The sequence below is a fragment of the Lepidochelys olivacea genome (assembly GCF_965140295.1).
Source record: "Lepidochelys olivacea isolate rLepOli2 genome assembly, chromosome: 6".
Lineage (NCBI taxonomy): Eukaryota > Metazoa > Chordata > Testudines > Cheloniidae > Lepidochelys > Lepidochelys olivacea.
Genome location: NC_140416.1, coordinates 107,390,413 through 107,404,991, shown reverse-complemented (window position 1 = coordinate 107,404,991; position 14,579 = coordinate 107,390,413). Strand labels below are relative to the sequence as shown.

The following is a 14,579-nucleotide window of genomic DNA, read 5'->3' as shown; positions in this document are numbered from 1 at the left end:
TGGTCTGATTACTACAAATTCCTGTTCCTTTCTTTATCTACATCCAGAGCTCAAGTCCATAATATGGTCTAAATAGAGAAGTTTAATATATAATCCACGTCTAAATCATTCAACAACCTAGAAACTGAGACTCTCCCTAAACTCTCTTGCTTGTAAAACAACCTGTCTCATACTAGCCCTCACAGCTTTATGGCTCCCTTTCATTATTAGTCTCCACTCCCAATTAGCAGAAGCCTCATTATTAGCTACCACCCATCTTTCCAGTGAGGACCGACCAGTGATACTACCTTTGAGCCAACATACACTTCTCAGTTCACTTGAGTGATCAGACATGTGATGTGTCTGATGCTGCACTTACAGCACCCCTGGCTCAGGAAGCAAGAGACTAGAAGTAAACTCTTCTAAATGATACCTTCCCAACCAAATGGAAGTGTTACTCTGTCATAATTTCTTTAACTGAATTACAGCAAAGAAAAGGAAACAATACCTTGTTTCAAAGTCTGCTATACTACTTGGATCTAGAAAGACCTTTTTCAGGCTGCAATCTGAGTAGGATACCTCAGCCACATTTGCATAACCCCTACTCTTTTACAGACCAAAATATGTATATGGCAATCACCTTAATATTTTCCACTGTTCGTTTAAGAGGATTTAGAGTTTGTGGGATAAGATGGAACCAGTTGGAGGCTGTGGTGTGCAGTGTTTTCATCCAGGATGGACGACCATCTGAAGTTGAATCTGTTCTTGCCTTCTTCTCAGTTTCTGTATAAGCTAGATCATCCTCATCCTCTAGCATCTGCATTTTCAGCATTTTACTGATCATATCAATACCTGAACCAAAGAATAAAGGAAGCAAAGCCAAAAAAAAAAAAAAGTAAAGAAAAGTGTTGGGATATCAGTACAAGGAAAGTTTGAAAGAGGCATTAGTGGATTACATTTAACACTTCTGTGATTGCCACTTATTTAAAAATAATTCTTAAGTATATTATTAAACAAGAGTAACCTTCCTTAGGACTAGAACTAAAAGTCAGAGTCTCACTTGTGTAGTATCTTCCTGTCTACTGATGAAATTCTAAGCAAGTTACTTTAAACCTTAAGAATTCATAGACATTTATTCATTATTTTGTGGAGGCTGATATTGTTAATACACATTGAGATACACTAAATAGTAAAGTTACAAGTATCTCAAAAAGGTACTTGTGTCTCATCTATTTTGAGCATTAAAAAAAAAAAGAGTGAAGTTTACATAACCTGTAAGCACACAAAGTCAAATACAAGTTTTACCTTGTGTGGTGAGAAGAACTTTTTCTGCATTGTTTGGTAAACCAAGCCAGGATGGGGTTTGTGTGTCTGGCAGCAACTCAACCCATTGGACAAATTCTTCACATCTGCAAGTGAAAGTTGTGGCAGTAAATTGAACTAAGTTAATTATCCATAATCTCACGCATTTTAATAGGTGACCAGGAATACATTGCCTGGCTAAATACCAATGCAAAAAATACAACTTAGAGTCCAGCTTCTCAGAAGGAAAGCAGGCTACTAGGGTGAGACCAACTGAAATTTGAGGTTGAAAAAATACCTGATTCCATCTGGCATTTGAATATCCTTACGTCCATCAACCTTGCAAGCCAGTTTGAATTCACTATCAAAGCTCAAAGTGGTAAACAAACGCTCCAGGAAAGTGTTTAGCAAACGCTGATCAAATTCATTATCAATGCGACCTCCATAAATGGACTGTGCCATCAATGTCTTCAGAGCAGACCATGGGATCTTGTCAGGTGAAATGTTTTGGCGGCCCTGACAGTAAAGAGAATTTAATTAGAATGTGAAGATTCCCCAAAAAATAGGGAAATCGAGTTTGGACAGTTTGTTTGATTTTGGCTTTCATTAAATAGTTTGAAATTTTGTTTTGGATATTGCTTGCTTTCAGCTAATCTCATCAGTGTTTCAGATTAATTTGCCCTTCATTGAACAGTAACCACAAGTAATCCAAATGTTACTCTGTATTTAAAAAAAGATTATGAAAGAGCAAAAAATTCAATTACCTTTGCTGTATCATCCAGCCATGTATCTATTGTGTCACAGGCAGATCTCAGATCAGATTCACCAAATTCATATTTCTTGGACCAGCCCAGGGGAGCATATCGCAAACGTTCTTGAATGATGGCATGGAACCAGGCAAGGAGGAAATATAAACGAGCACGTTCGTTTGGAGACTAGCATGGGGAAAAGAAAATGCATTATTTCTCCACAATAAAACCAAAGTGATCAGAATTTATTAAAAAAGAAACCTGGTTTGCTATAGTGCTGGTGAATGTCAAATGTTTAGTAAACACAGCATCTCCAAGTTTTAATGTATCAGATCACAAAAAGCTTAAAATATTGCTTCCTTACATGACATGCATGTTTTAGTCAGGGTAAAGTGAAAGCCTCTGAAAAGCTGGTTGCTTTACAGTAATATCAGAAGGCATAACATTAGTTTAATGTATGATAGACCAACTGAAAGCTATGAAGTTAAAAAGAAACTTTAATAAACAGTTTTCAGTTTCTGAGTTCCCATAACTATACAGAAACCATCGCCTCACCTTGCATATTCTAGAAACAGGAATACTACTGAATGTCCTCAGCATGTTCACCTTTACACCAGGAGGAGGTTCAAACACAAAGATCCGACCAGCACGTAGCAAATTCACCGGCACCTAGGACAGAAGAGCATCAACACAAGTTACACCCTGAGGAATGCTCTCTTCTATGAAGAATGTGATATTTGGAACAAGTTTGTTAACCTACACTAAGTTTTTTATTGTAACAGAGTATCCTCAGTCTTGCAATAAAATGCTGAAACTACCAGGACTATGGACTTACAACAAGAGAATCATATACTTTAACATGAATTATGTACTAAGGGCCAATTACTTTCTAATAAGAAATAGGAAAGGATGGGAAGATGTAGGCAGACTTTTCTTCCTGCGTAAGCAGGGAGACAGGATATTTACAAAACATTTGACATTACTGGGAATAGTGTGAGCAATACCCTAGACAGCACCAGGCAGGATTTTGGGGACATTTGTTCCTGCTTCTGCAGATGCATTCCAAAATGCACCCTTTCCCCTGTCAAACTAAGGCCATCATGGGGAATGCTGCCCTGGTTGGTAGGATTCTTGTAACAGTGGACACTGGAACAGCACTACACACCACTTGCTGTGCCAGTCGAAGCCGAACCTGGTTTCAGTTACCTTGGGATTTATCTCCATTGTAAGGAAAAGTCGGAAGCAAGCATGAGGTTGTAAAGAATGCAGCTTCTTCTCTAGCTGCATCAACCAACCAGGAGCCAGATGGACATTCTTTAGCATCACCCACCTACAAGAATATATTAACAGAACAGTAACTAACCTGTTATTCACAGTTCTACTACATAAAAAGAAGGAGAGAACATACCTGCCAGATTTCACTGCTGTGTTTATTGCCTTATCTGCTTGATTAAATCCTTCAGCAGAGCCTACAAGCAAAAGTTTATGGTTAGCTCTAGAAACTTAATTGGCTTAAATTATGTTTATATGAGGTGGTAAGAAATAAGACAAACATGATAACTGCCTGGAACAATTTGCTTTTTTTAAATTAGTAAATGTTAATTTCACCATGTACACACACAAAGATGAAAAAATATTTGAATCAATAATAAACATTTACAGACAGGCAAACAATAAAAATGCTGCTTGAAGACAGATTTAAGGATATTTACTTTGTATATTTTGACAAGTGATGTTGACAATTTGTGTTTATGATGATAAAGCTTTAAATTTTGAATCCCAATGTCTGTCATTAAATAAAGTGTCTCCCCCATGATTTCCCTCCACTGAAAGTTTTAAACCGTTAAGTGTTCTTAAAAAACAATCAGTATCTGTCAAAAATTATAAAAAATGAAAATCAAGTTCTGCCAAACCTAACAATAATGTATTCTTACCTATAGCAATAGAGATAATCTGTGTGTTTTGTTCAGCTGCAAGATCTTCAACATGGCCACTGGCATCATAGCCAGGTACAGAACACATCAGTACAGGAGTATTAGGTTTCACCTACAATCCAAGACGTTTAAACAAAACATTCACAATTATCATAAGAGTAAGCCATATTGATAATTATGCATCTCCCCCAGATCTGCATGGGGAAAATAAATTCCCTTCATCCTTTATGCTACTGTAATAAACTGTTCAGCATAGCTTGTAAGTTGCGTTATATTGCAATACCAGTGAGTTGCATCATACATGCGTTTAACTTATGCAAATTCAACTATACACACTCAGCAAAAAAAAAAGAAAAATAACAAGATACCTGTAAATAGTGTGGGCGATTCCACCCACCATTCCACTCAATGAGCGTATGCCCCGGAGTGAGCATGAGATGGGAGACGTGAATCTGCTGGTCCCTCAGTTGGTCTCAGTTCCAGCGTGCCTCTCATAAGGTGAGCATCTCGCCGCGCTGAGAGTGATTTTAGTGTTTAAAGATACTGTACCTATTTTTCATACAACGTGACCCCTTAACGCAAACCAACTACTTCATCTGGTGCTCAACTGAAGAAACAGCGATCTGTTCCAATGTTGGAGGAAAAACTGGCTGTGTTGCACTTATTGAGAGATGATATGTTGGTCTCCAACGTGGCGCGTAAATATGGCCGCAACAAATCTAGCATCTGTGCCATCAAGATTCGAGAGAGAGAAATTTGTCAAGCCGTGGCATCAAATGCTCCGATAACTGCTAACGTGACGAGCCAGGTGCGTGATAAGACTTTAGTGAAGACTGAAAAAGCATTAAACTTATGGCTGAAAGACATGAACTGTAAATGTGTGCCTATCGATGGCAACACGTTGCGAGAAAAGGCTCTTAGCCTCTACGCACTGTTCAAACCTCCCTCTGAAGAGGGACAGCCTTTTGATGAGAAGGAATTCAAAGCCAGCCAAGGTTGGCTTAACAGTTTTAGGAACCGCTTCAACCTCAAAAATGTGCAGACTACTGGTGAAGCTGCATTTGCCAATGAAGAGGCAGCAAAAGCCTACCCCGAACAATTAAAGAAAATCATAGAAGAAAACGGCTACCTTCCGGAACAAGTTTTTAATGCTGACAAGACTGGGCTCGTCTGGAAAAAAATGCCCAACTGCACTTACACTTTGAAATCAGAAAGACAAGCCCCTGGCTTCAAAGCAGCTAAAGATAGTGTGACTGTGTTGTTTTGTGGCAATGCAGCTGGGCATTTAATAAAGCTGGGCTTGCTCTACAGAGCTGCAAATCCCCATGCCCTAAAAGGCAAGAACAAAAATCTCCTGCCCGTGTTCTGGAAAATCAAATAAAAATAAAAATCAAATAAAAAACAAAGGCTTGGGTGACGGCAGCATTATTTCTGGATTGGTTCCACAAGTGTTTTATTCCAGAGGTCAAGTGGTACCTCGAAGAGAAAGGACTTGACTTTAAAGTGTTGCTGATCGTAGACAATGCTCCTGGCCACCCTGCGGCACTCTGGTTTGCGCATAATGATGTTGAAGTCGTCTTTCTCCCCCCCCAATACCACCTCCATTCTTCAACCTCTCAACCAAGGCGTGATTCACTGTTTCAAGGCCACGTATATGAGGCTTACGTTCTCACGGATATGTAGCACTATGGATGCTGATCCCAATTTTAATGTGAAGGAGTGTTGGAAGTCCTTCAACATTGCTGATTGCATAACTTATATTAAACAGGCAGTGGATGCAATCAAGCCTGAAACAGTCAATGCATATTGGCGAAACCTATGGAAAGACTGTGTGAATGATTTTAGGGGTTTCCTGACCATTGACAAAGAAGTGGAACTCATTGTTCATGTGGCCAGGCAAGTGGGTGGTGATGGCTTTGTCAACATCCTTGAGGAAGAAATTGAAGAATTAATTGAGAGCCATAGAGAAACATTGACTAATGAAGAGTTAGAAGAACTGATAAAATCATCTACAGAAGACGAAGATGATGACGATGAACAGGAAGAGCCAGCAAGTTGGAATCCTCATAATTTGCTGAAGTGTTCCAAGCAGCGAAACACTTGAATGATTTAATTTCTGAATACTATCCCTCTATGGAACGAAGCCTCAAAATCACACGTAGTATTACGGACGATTTGAGACCATATTAAGAAATGTTTGAGCGGCTCAAGAGACAACAGCGACAGTTGCCAATCACCATGTTTTTCAAGGAAAAACAACCAGCAGTAGATGAGCCTACACAATCAACTTCTTCAGCTGAACCAGAGCCAACCACTTCGTCTTCGACTCGCTCTCCATCACTCAAGCTCTCTGTCACCTCCGTCTCCTGGATCGACATCAAGCCCTGACAACCCCCTGTATTAACCCCCCCTGCAATTACCCCCTGTAATTAAAAATACAGTACTGTAAAATTATATTTTGCATATGTACTCTTTATTCTATACTGTCCATTACTGTATACATTATACATTTACACATATTACTGTACAGGGTTGTATACACAAAACCATGTACAGTATACTGTACTTTATGGGCGATTTAAGGGATTTTCAAGGGTAATTTTGAATATACGTGATTTTTGCCTTACGAGCTGACTTTAGAACCTAACCCCTGCATAAGATGCAACTCCACTGTAGTTTTAGCTAAAAAGGATCCTAGGAATACTGTTCTCTCAGTGCTGAAGCCTATAACGGACACCCATCACCACAAATTGAGGCAGAGCAGTCTGATGGGCCACCACCAACAGAAACGTATGCCCTCAATGCGATGACATATTTTAAAGAAAAGTATTTTCATTCCTATAATTTACCTCAGTATCTACAATGTGTGTCAGATCTAATGGCTTCTCCATAATAGACATAAAGGATTCACCAAGATTTGCTGAAACAAAGGCAAGTGCCATGGCCAGCAGACGATCTGGACGGAATGCCTGGATCAAGAGTAAACGATGAATGGCCTGCCCAATAGGTGCTAAAATGAGAAAAGAAGACAGTGTGTGTTATTGTTCCTGATGCTTAACAGGTCATAACTCAACATTTTGATCTTTCCTTCCCAATTCTTGAACGGTGTTAATCAAATAACGGAGAAGAAAGAAAAGACTTAGCAAAACAACTACAGCTTTTAAAGACTGAGATACAAACTGCTAAATGCAGTGCTCTAGATTGAAATTCACATAATGGTAATTGCTGTTAATCAATCTGACAACCAAAACAACCTTCTTAGGACAGAGCTAATCTTAAACTGACCTAGGCATATTTATCAATGTGACCATTAGGCTTACACACAGTTCTCTTTTCAGGTTGTGAGCTCTAGTTCTAGTACAACAGTACCCTAATTTGATTAGGGTTCTAGTACAACAGTACCCTAATTTGATTAGGGCCTTTGGATGCTTCCGCAATGAGTTCATATACAGAATCTAAAGCCTATACAAGTGTTGTCATGAAGTCTCTAGGGATTTCAGAAAAAACAACAACAACAACAACCCCAAAAAACACGCTTTCCTGCAGCATCTGCAACTAAAGTGTTGCAATATTGTGAAATGCATAACACATGAAGAATGCTAGACTATTAAGGCAAATAACTAAGCTGTTGTTTGTAACAGAAAACTTTTAGCTTGACAGTATCCCTTGTTAAGATTTTGTCCAGATCTACGGACTGTTTACCTATCATTGAAACCTATATGCTCCAATGATAAAAGCACCATGGGAAACTAGTGTTTATCTTATGCAAATTCTGATCCCATAGCCAAAGAGTTTTACAGCAGCTACTAAAAGAGAGCTTAAAATCCTCCCTTTAGAAAAAAAATGTTGGTTAGTAACAATTTATAGCAATTAGACAGCTGTGTCAAAGAAATGCTCATGATAAATAGCCTATTTCAAACAAATTTTGCATGCAAGTGCTGTCCCATGTGATCTTACAGATGGGAAAGATTAAGCAAAAGAGTGGCAGTTTTCTTTTAAGTTTTCACCAATCCAGAGCTTTAGTTTCTTTCTAGCCACCTATAAATATCTACACTTCGCATGAACTGTCTTAGTTTCAGTTAATACAGAAGTTGAGGTGGGGGCGGGGGGGGTGGCAGGGTGGGGGGAGAGGTAGCAATAGTTCTAGTAAGAGACCAGGCAAGGTCAGGAAACTTGTAACAAGAGAGCCTTTTACAGAGTACTGTTACAGAGCACTGAGTTAGACCAGGCTGGCAATGACAAAAAGGCACAGATGCCCATTCAACAGTCTGTGTACAGTGGACTGTAGGATAGTTTGTTTCTGTTGTGGGACACCACACTGACTATACTGGAACCAATTTTAACAGTGTTTTGAAGACACTATTTGAACGTGCCTCTTTTACTTACATTTGCAAGGAAACTGCACTCATGTAAACATTCTGATACCAAGTAACTGACACCTTTTTGTGGTCAGTCTGAGGGGAATATCAAGACAATGCCCCCACTTGGCGCAAAGACCCCATGGTAGGGTAGAGTCAGGGACAGGCTGCACAGTCATTACTCATGCTGCAATTGTTTTGTGGATTGAAAACTTCCATTTTCAGACCTATCATACGTGCAGTTTTCATAAGTGCTAAGTTCTAAGACTTTAATGAAGGTCTATTCTATTCAAGACTTAAACTGGTAACAAGGCAATTGCCAGGGTAAGAGTGCAACTGATCTTACTTGCAGGTTTTTCTTCAGACCAAATGTATGGCACAGTCTGCTCTGGTGAACTGCTCTCCAACCAGATACAGAATTGCTGTATTGAAAGAAATATTAATTATGAAGCATTGTACATGACACTTAGGATTCCATTCCAGCTGTAAGATCTTCGATACGGGGACTTTCTATACACTTATTGATACAGAGCCTACCATTATAAGGTCTTGATACTGACGGGGGTGTTTACTGCAGCAAAAACCCCAACCAAAACTAAAAACATATACTGCATTTTACTGAAGATACTGGATAGTCGGCTTAAGTAAAATAAAACCCAATGCTTGAAACTATATACTAGTTTCTACAGAGAGGAGGAGACTGATCCACGGGGTTATGGCACTAGCTTGGGAAAACCCAGCTTAGAATCCCTGCTCAAAGTCTTCCTGTGTAAACTTGGCAAGCCACTTAGTCTGTGGCTCAGTTCCCAATTGTAAAATGGGAACAGTACTTCCATACCTCATAGGAGTGTTTGAGGTTAGCTACATTGTGAAGTACTCATACTATAGCAATGGGGGCCATGCAAGTACCCAACATAGGTCTAACCTAAATTTAGTGCAGTGACAGTGCTTAACCGAGATACTTGCCTCATCAGCTTGAACCTTAGAAACCAGGTCCTTAAACTCAGGAAGGCAGCTCAATCTCATCATAGCTTCCATTTGTTCAGTTGTAAGTCCACTGATCTTCGGGAGAGATGCTGTGCTGAGTACAATTTCTTTTCCTCTTAAGAAATGTTGGAATTCTGCATCATATGTAGGCTCCCTTAAATTAAAAGTAGAGTAGATTTTAGCCAAGTATCTGTCTTCAGCTGAAGTAGTGGTTAACTTTAAGGCACCAAACACAAAGCTTTCATGTATGTAAATGGAAAAACTGAGATGCATCTCAAAAAGCAAAGATTCAAATATTTACCCAATTGTGCCTTTAAGTTTAATTCTGGCCAACAGCATAGCAAAGGTTATGTGATCCTGATGTAGCATGCCACGAGCTACTCTGTTGAAAGCCACCTAGCGAAACAAAATGTAACAGGTTAGTTGTATTATAAAGAGTCTTAATCAGATTTCCACAGGACAAGACCCTTTGCTAAGTACAATGTCAATGAAAATTCTATACTGAACCTGGAAGAGGTCTTTTGTGATGATTGAGAGACGCTGGGTATGGTCTGTAATTCCCTTCAAATTTGGGTTCTCGTACAAGACATTATGATAGATATCCAAGAAAAATTGGAGAGAATACTGGTATAAGAAGTGTATCTAAAGAGTAAAAAAAAAAAAAGAATTTAGAACTTACGGCCCTACTGTTTGTCAAACACTGAGGTTATTGCAATTTGTGACGTACTTCTGTAGTCATAACGGGAATTTAAACAGTACAGCATAACTTTGGAAAAATGTTAGAGTACTGAATATTTCTGGTGAGAAAAAGGGATTAAATTTGATTCTTTATCTAACCTGTTTCAGTGACTCCATTGTGAAGTAGATACTACTGCATGCTGTAGAAAGTGGCAGATACTGCTGAGATACAGTCTCCACCTCTTGCATGACAATATCAGTCTCTTCTACTTTTCTGGTGACCTCTGCTGCTTCCTTCTTTAGGTTCTCCAAAGTAGTTATGATTGTGTCATCATCTAAAATACGTCCCTTCACTTCATTGAGAGCTTGTAACAGAGATTTTTCTAAATGCCGCAAACGCAGCTGGAATTCACCTTAAGTAAAACAAATTGAGATCTGCGATCACATGCATTGCATATAACCTATAGAAACATTTTATTCTATACAGTTTGTCATATCTCCTATATGCTATGAAAGAGGAGTTACTCACCTTGTGCAGTAATGATGGTTCTTCAAGATGTGTCCCCCTATGGGTGCATCACTTTAGGAGTCTGTGTGCCCCTACACCTCTAATCGGAGATTTTTGGTAGCAGTGTCCTGTTGAGCCCGCTTATGTGCTCTCCCTCCTTCGTGGTCTGCCTCAATGCTCTTTAACACTGCACAGGCAAACCCCCCTCATTTCCTTCTCTACCACAGAGCCCTATAAAGAACTCCGAAGTAGAGGGGAGGAGGGCGAGTTGTGGAGCACCCATAGGGACACACATCTCAAAGAACCCATTGTTACTGCACAAGGTGAGTAACTTCCTCTTCTTCTTTGAGTAGCGTCCCTATGACTGCTTCACTGTAGGTGACTCCCGAGCAGTACCCAACACTGGAGGCTGGGACTTCGGAGTGGAGTCTTTTACTACAGAGAGTATTGTGGAGACAAAGATGGTGTCAGCAGCCAAATCTTCAGTGATCATAAAATGTTCATAATGTTCTCAGTATGGGCAGAGGCCCAAGTCGTTGCTCTATGGATTGCTGAGACAGGGGTATTCCTACGGAATGTGACTAAGGTAGAAACTGATCTCGTGGAGTGCGTATGTACTCTGAGTGGGAGCAAGTTGCAGCCTTGATAAGTGATTAATTCAACTAGAGACCCATTTGGATAGTTTTTGAGGCGATATCACAGAGCTTTTGGATCTTTCTGTGGATGAAAGGAAGAGTTTAGGGGATTTCCTGAAGTCCCTAGTCCTGTCCAAGTAGAATGCTAATGTCCTTCTAATATCTAGCATATGCACAATTGTCTCTCAGTTGTCACAATGTGATTTTGGGAAAAAACAGGGAGATAGATCTGTTGATTCATATGGAAAGTGCAGAAAAAGTAGGGAGAAACTTGGGATATGGCCTTAGAGTTACTTTGTCTTTAAAAAAAAAAAAGGGCTGTGAATGATGGATATGCCATCAGGGCCGCTATTTCTCCTATATGCCTAGCTGAGGTGATGGCAATTAGAAATGCTGTCTTCATGGACAGGTATAAGAGAGAACAAGTTGCTCTGGACTCAGAGGGAGGTCTAGTCAAAGCCCTGAGAACAAGGTTAAAGTTCCAGGCTAGAGCGGGTGGTGTCATATGGGGGAAGAGATTCCAAATGCCCTTAAAGAATCTATGCATTAGTGGGTGAGCAAACACCAAGTGGGAAGCTGTTTTTGCCACAAGATGTACCTTAAGGGAGCTAAGTGAGAGTTTAAAATGTAGTGCAAAATCAGAGGGAGGAAAGATGAAGTTGGGTCTGTGTATTTGGAATGACACAAACTTGGAGTCATTTCCATTTTGTAGATAAGTATGTCGAGTGGTCAACTTGTGGTTGTGTTGCAACATGTGTTTCAGTTTGTCAGAGCATTCCGCCTCTCAGCCTTGGTACTAAGAAGGAGCCAAGCTTGGAGGCAGAAGACCTGCAGGTTGGGGTGAAGCCCATTGTTTTGAGAGAGTGGGTGAGGAATGGGCTGAAGAGAAACAGGAGGGCATATTGCCATCTGTGTCAGGTAAGGGAGCCAGACTTGTCATGGTCAAGAGGGGCAATCAGAAGAACTCTTACTTTGTTTTGTTGAATTTTCAACAGAATCTTGGATAGAGTAGGAAACTGGGAAAATACATAAAGTGGGCCCTGTCCCATGGGAAGATGAGGGCAACTGCCAGTGAATGTTTCCCCAGGCCGGCCCTGGAGCAGTAACAAGTACCTTTCTTGTTCTGTTAAGTAGCGAAGAGATCCATAGGCAGGGTTCCCCAAAGGGTGGCTATATCTTGAAGCACCTCTGAATTCAGTACACACTCATTGTCGTGAGAAAATTCCAACTGAGACTGTTGGTTGTCACGTTCTGTATCCCTGGTAGATAGACAGCTGAGATGAGCACATTGTGATGGGTGCATCAGTTCCAAAGTTTGAGTGCTGTCTTGTAGAGGCGAGGGAGATCTGGCAGCTCCTTGATGGTTTATACAAAACATACAGGTCACATTAAGTCCATCATGAACTTTGTGTGTTGTTTTTGATGAAAGGCAGAGAGTGTGCACAGGCACTCCTGACAGCCCTTAGCCCCAAAAGAGTGATATGGAAGGTCATTTCTGTGGAAGGCCATTTGTTCTGCACCTCATTGTTGTACAGGTGAGCTCCGCAGTGTATTAGGGAGAAGTGTCCCAGGTTGGTGACTGTGGGTAGTGAGAGGAGTACGCTTGCTTGTACTGCAGCAGGTTGGTGCTGATAAAGTCCAGTCACTGTACCAGGGCTAGTATGCCACTACAATGGAGAATACCCTGTGTGGAGTAGTCTGTACTGATAATGATCCTGCCCCAAAGGTAAGCAGTAGGAAATCTCCTGTACGACGGTTGTATTGAGATATGGAAGTAGGCACCCTGTAGGTTCAGGGCTAGAAATCAATCTCTTTGCTCTAGAGCTGATCCTAACTGCTGTGAAGTAGGTAAGAGGCGTGACAGGTGTATAGATGGCAGCTGATGCTGTAAGGTATCATTGTTCAGGCCCTTGACCGGCTCATCAAAAGTGCTTATAAGAGGCAGTTTGAGAGGTCACGGACTGGGGTGCAGACTGCTCCCACTTTTGGGCCCTGGGCCTCTTATACTGTGGCTCATTACAGCACTGAGATGGTGGGTATTGAGAAGATTGTGACCTGTGGTGTGGTATATCTTCTCTTCTGTCCCACAGTGTAGATTCCTAAGGAGAGTAACATGGTCCGAGAATCCTTCAGGATGTGGAGACAAAATCTGTCTTCTCCGCAAAGAGTTGGGCCCTTCAAACTGGAAGTCTGTAGCTCTTTGGGCAATCTTGAGAGGTGTAGCCAACAAAAAAACCAAACAAACCACAACCTGCCTCAGCACCACTGTCATGGAGACTGGGCAGGCAGCTGTAACAGCTACATCCAGTGGTATCTCTAGGACCAGTCTGCCTATTAACTGACTGTCTCTAAGAATGGTCTGAATCTGTTCTTTTTGTGTTTCCAGTAATGTTCCAGAAACAGACTGGGTTTCCCATAAGTAATAAAATTGTATTTGCCCATGACAGTTTGGTAATTTATGACTCTAAACAGTAATGTTGTTGATGAATAGGCCATCTTGCCAAGCCTGATCGGATGGAATTGACTTGGCATTATGTTGCTTGCTTCGTGCATTAACAACATCCACTATGATGGAGTTGGGTTGCAGATGTTGAAAACAAAGTCTGCCTCTTTGGGTAGAGATGTAGGGTTGTTTTTGTTTACACTCGGTTGCAGGTCGGTGCGATGGAGGCTGGTGTCTGCCAGATGACTTTGGTAGGATCTAGAATGGCCTCATTAATTGGGAGGACAATTCTAGATGAGAAGGTGGCGTGCAGAATTTCCACCAACTTGTGATGTGTATCTGCCACCTCCTGTAGGGGAATCTGCAGTTCGTCTGCCACCCTCTTGGTAAGATCCAGAACGTTCTTAAAATCTTCACCTAGTGATGAGGGTTGGGCAGCACAGCTTCATCTCGGAGAGATGAGAAGTGTGCTGGAGGGGTAGCTGCCTATTCGGGTTCTTTTTTCCTGTTCTGAAAAAGCTTTCTCCTGCCCTGGCTCAGGTGCTATGGACAGCCAGGTTGTAGCAAACCATCTGGTGGACTCTCCCTGAGAGACAACAGAGACGGTTGCGACATGTGTGTGTACATAGCCAAAGAGTTATAATATGGCCTTGGCGGGGGAGAGGGAGGAAGGTGGGCATGGGTGGTGGGCTTACCTCAGGGGGCTCGTACCTCGATTGTAGGTTGGTGTGATGGGATTGGGGAGGACCCTTGTAGTGTGATGGTGGGCCACGACGAGGGACCAGGGAATGATCTCCTCCTGGCCAGTGTCAGATTCGCCAGTGGGTAAGGGTGCAGCTGACTAGGGTATTGGCAGTATACAGCCCGGTGCCAAGAGTGATTCTGAGTGCTGGGATGTGCTCGATACCGGGGTCCTGGCACCAACTGATGGTGATTGTGGTTCTTTCCCAATCATCAGGTCTCCAGGGTACCAGAGCTTAGGCAGTACCATGGGTTCATTTGGTAC

General features: G+C 41.3%; 1 protein-coding gene across 1 annotated transcript in view; it reads right to left on the bottom strand.

The window, feature by feature from the left end:
• LOC311522429 (cytoplasmic dynein 1 heavy chain 1-like) overlaps positions 1–14,579 on the bottom strand; it is a gene marked incomplete at its 5' end in the record, with an annotated part of 101,267 nt that overhangs the window by 8,647 nt on the left and 78,041 nt on the right. Inside the window, 14 exons of the mRNA XM_084631753.1 lie at positions 620–831; positions 1,285–1,388; positions 1,580–1,797; positions 2,046–2,216; positions 2,586–2,699; positions 3,237–3,360; positions 3,439–3,499; positions 3,965–4,076; positions 6,814–6,974; positions 8,669–8,744; positions 9,289–9,463; positions 9,611–9,705; positions 9,817–9,951; positions 10,147–10,400. Coding sequence (XP_084487879.1) covers positions 620–831; positions 1,285–1,388; positions 1,580–1,797; positions 2,046–2,216; positions 2,586–2,699; positions 3,237–3,360; positions 3,439–3,499; positions 3,965–4,076; positions 6,814–6,974; positions 8,669–8,744; positions 9,289–9,463; positions 9,611–9,705; positions 9,817–9,951; positions 10,147–10,400 — 2,012 coding nt within the window. The remainder of the gene's footprint in view (positions 1–619; positions 832–1,284; positions 1,389–1,579; positions 1,798–2,045; positions 2,217–2,585; positions 2,700–3,236; positions 3,361–3,438; positions 3,500–3,964; positions 4,077–6,813; positions 6,975–8,668; positions 8,745–9,288; positions 9,464–9,610; positions 9,706–9,816; positions 9,952–10,146; positions 10,401–14,579) is intronic.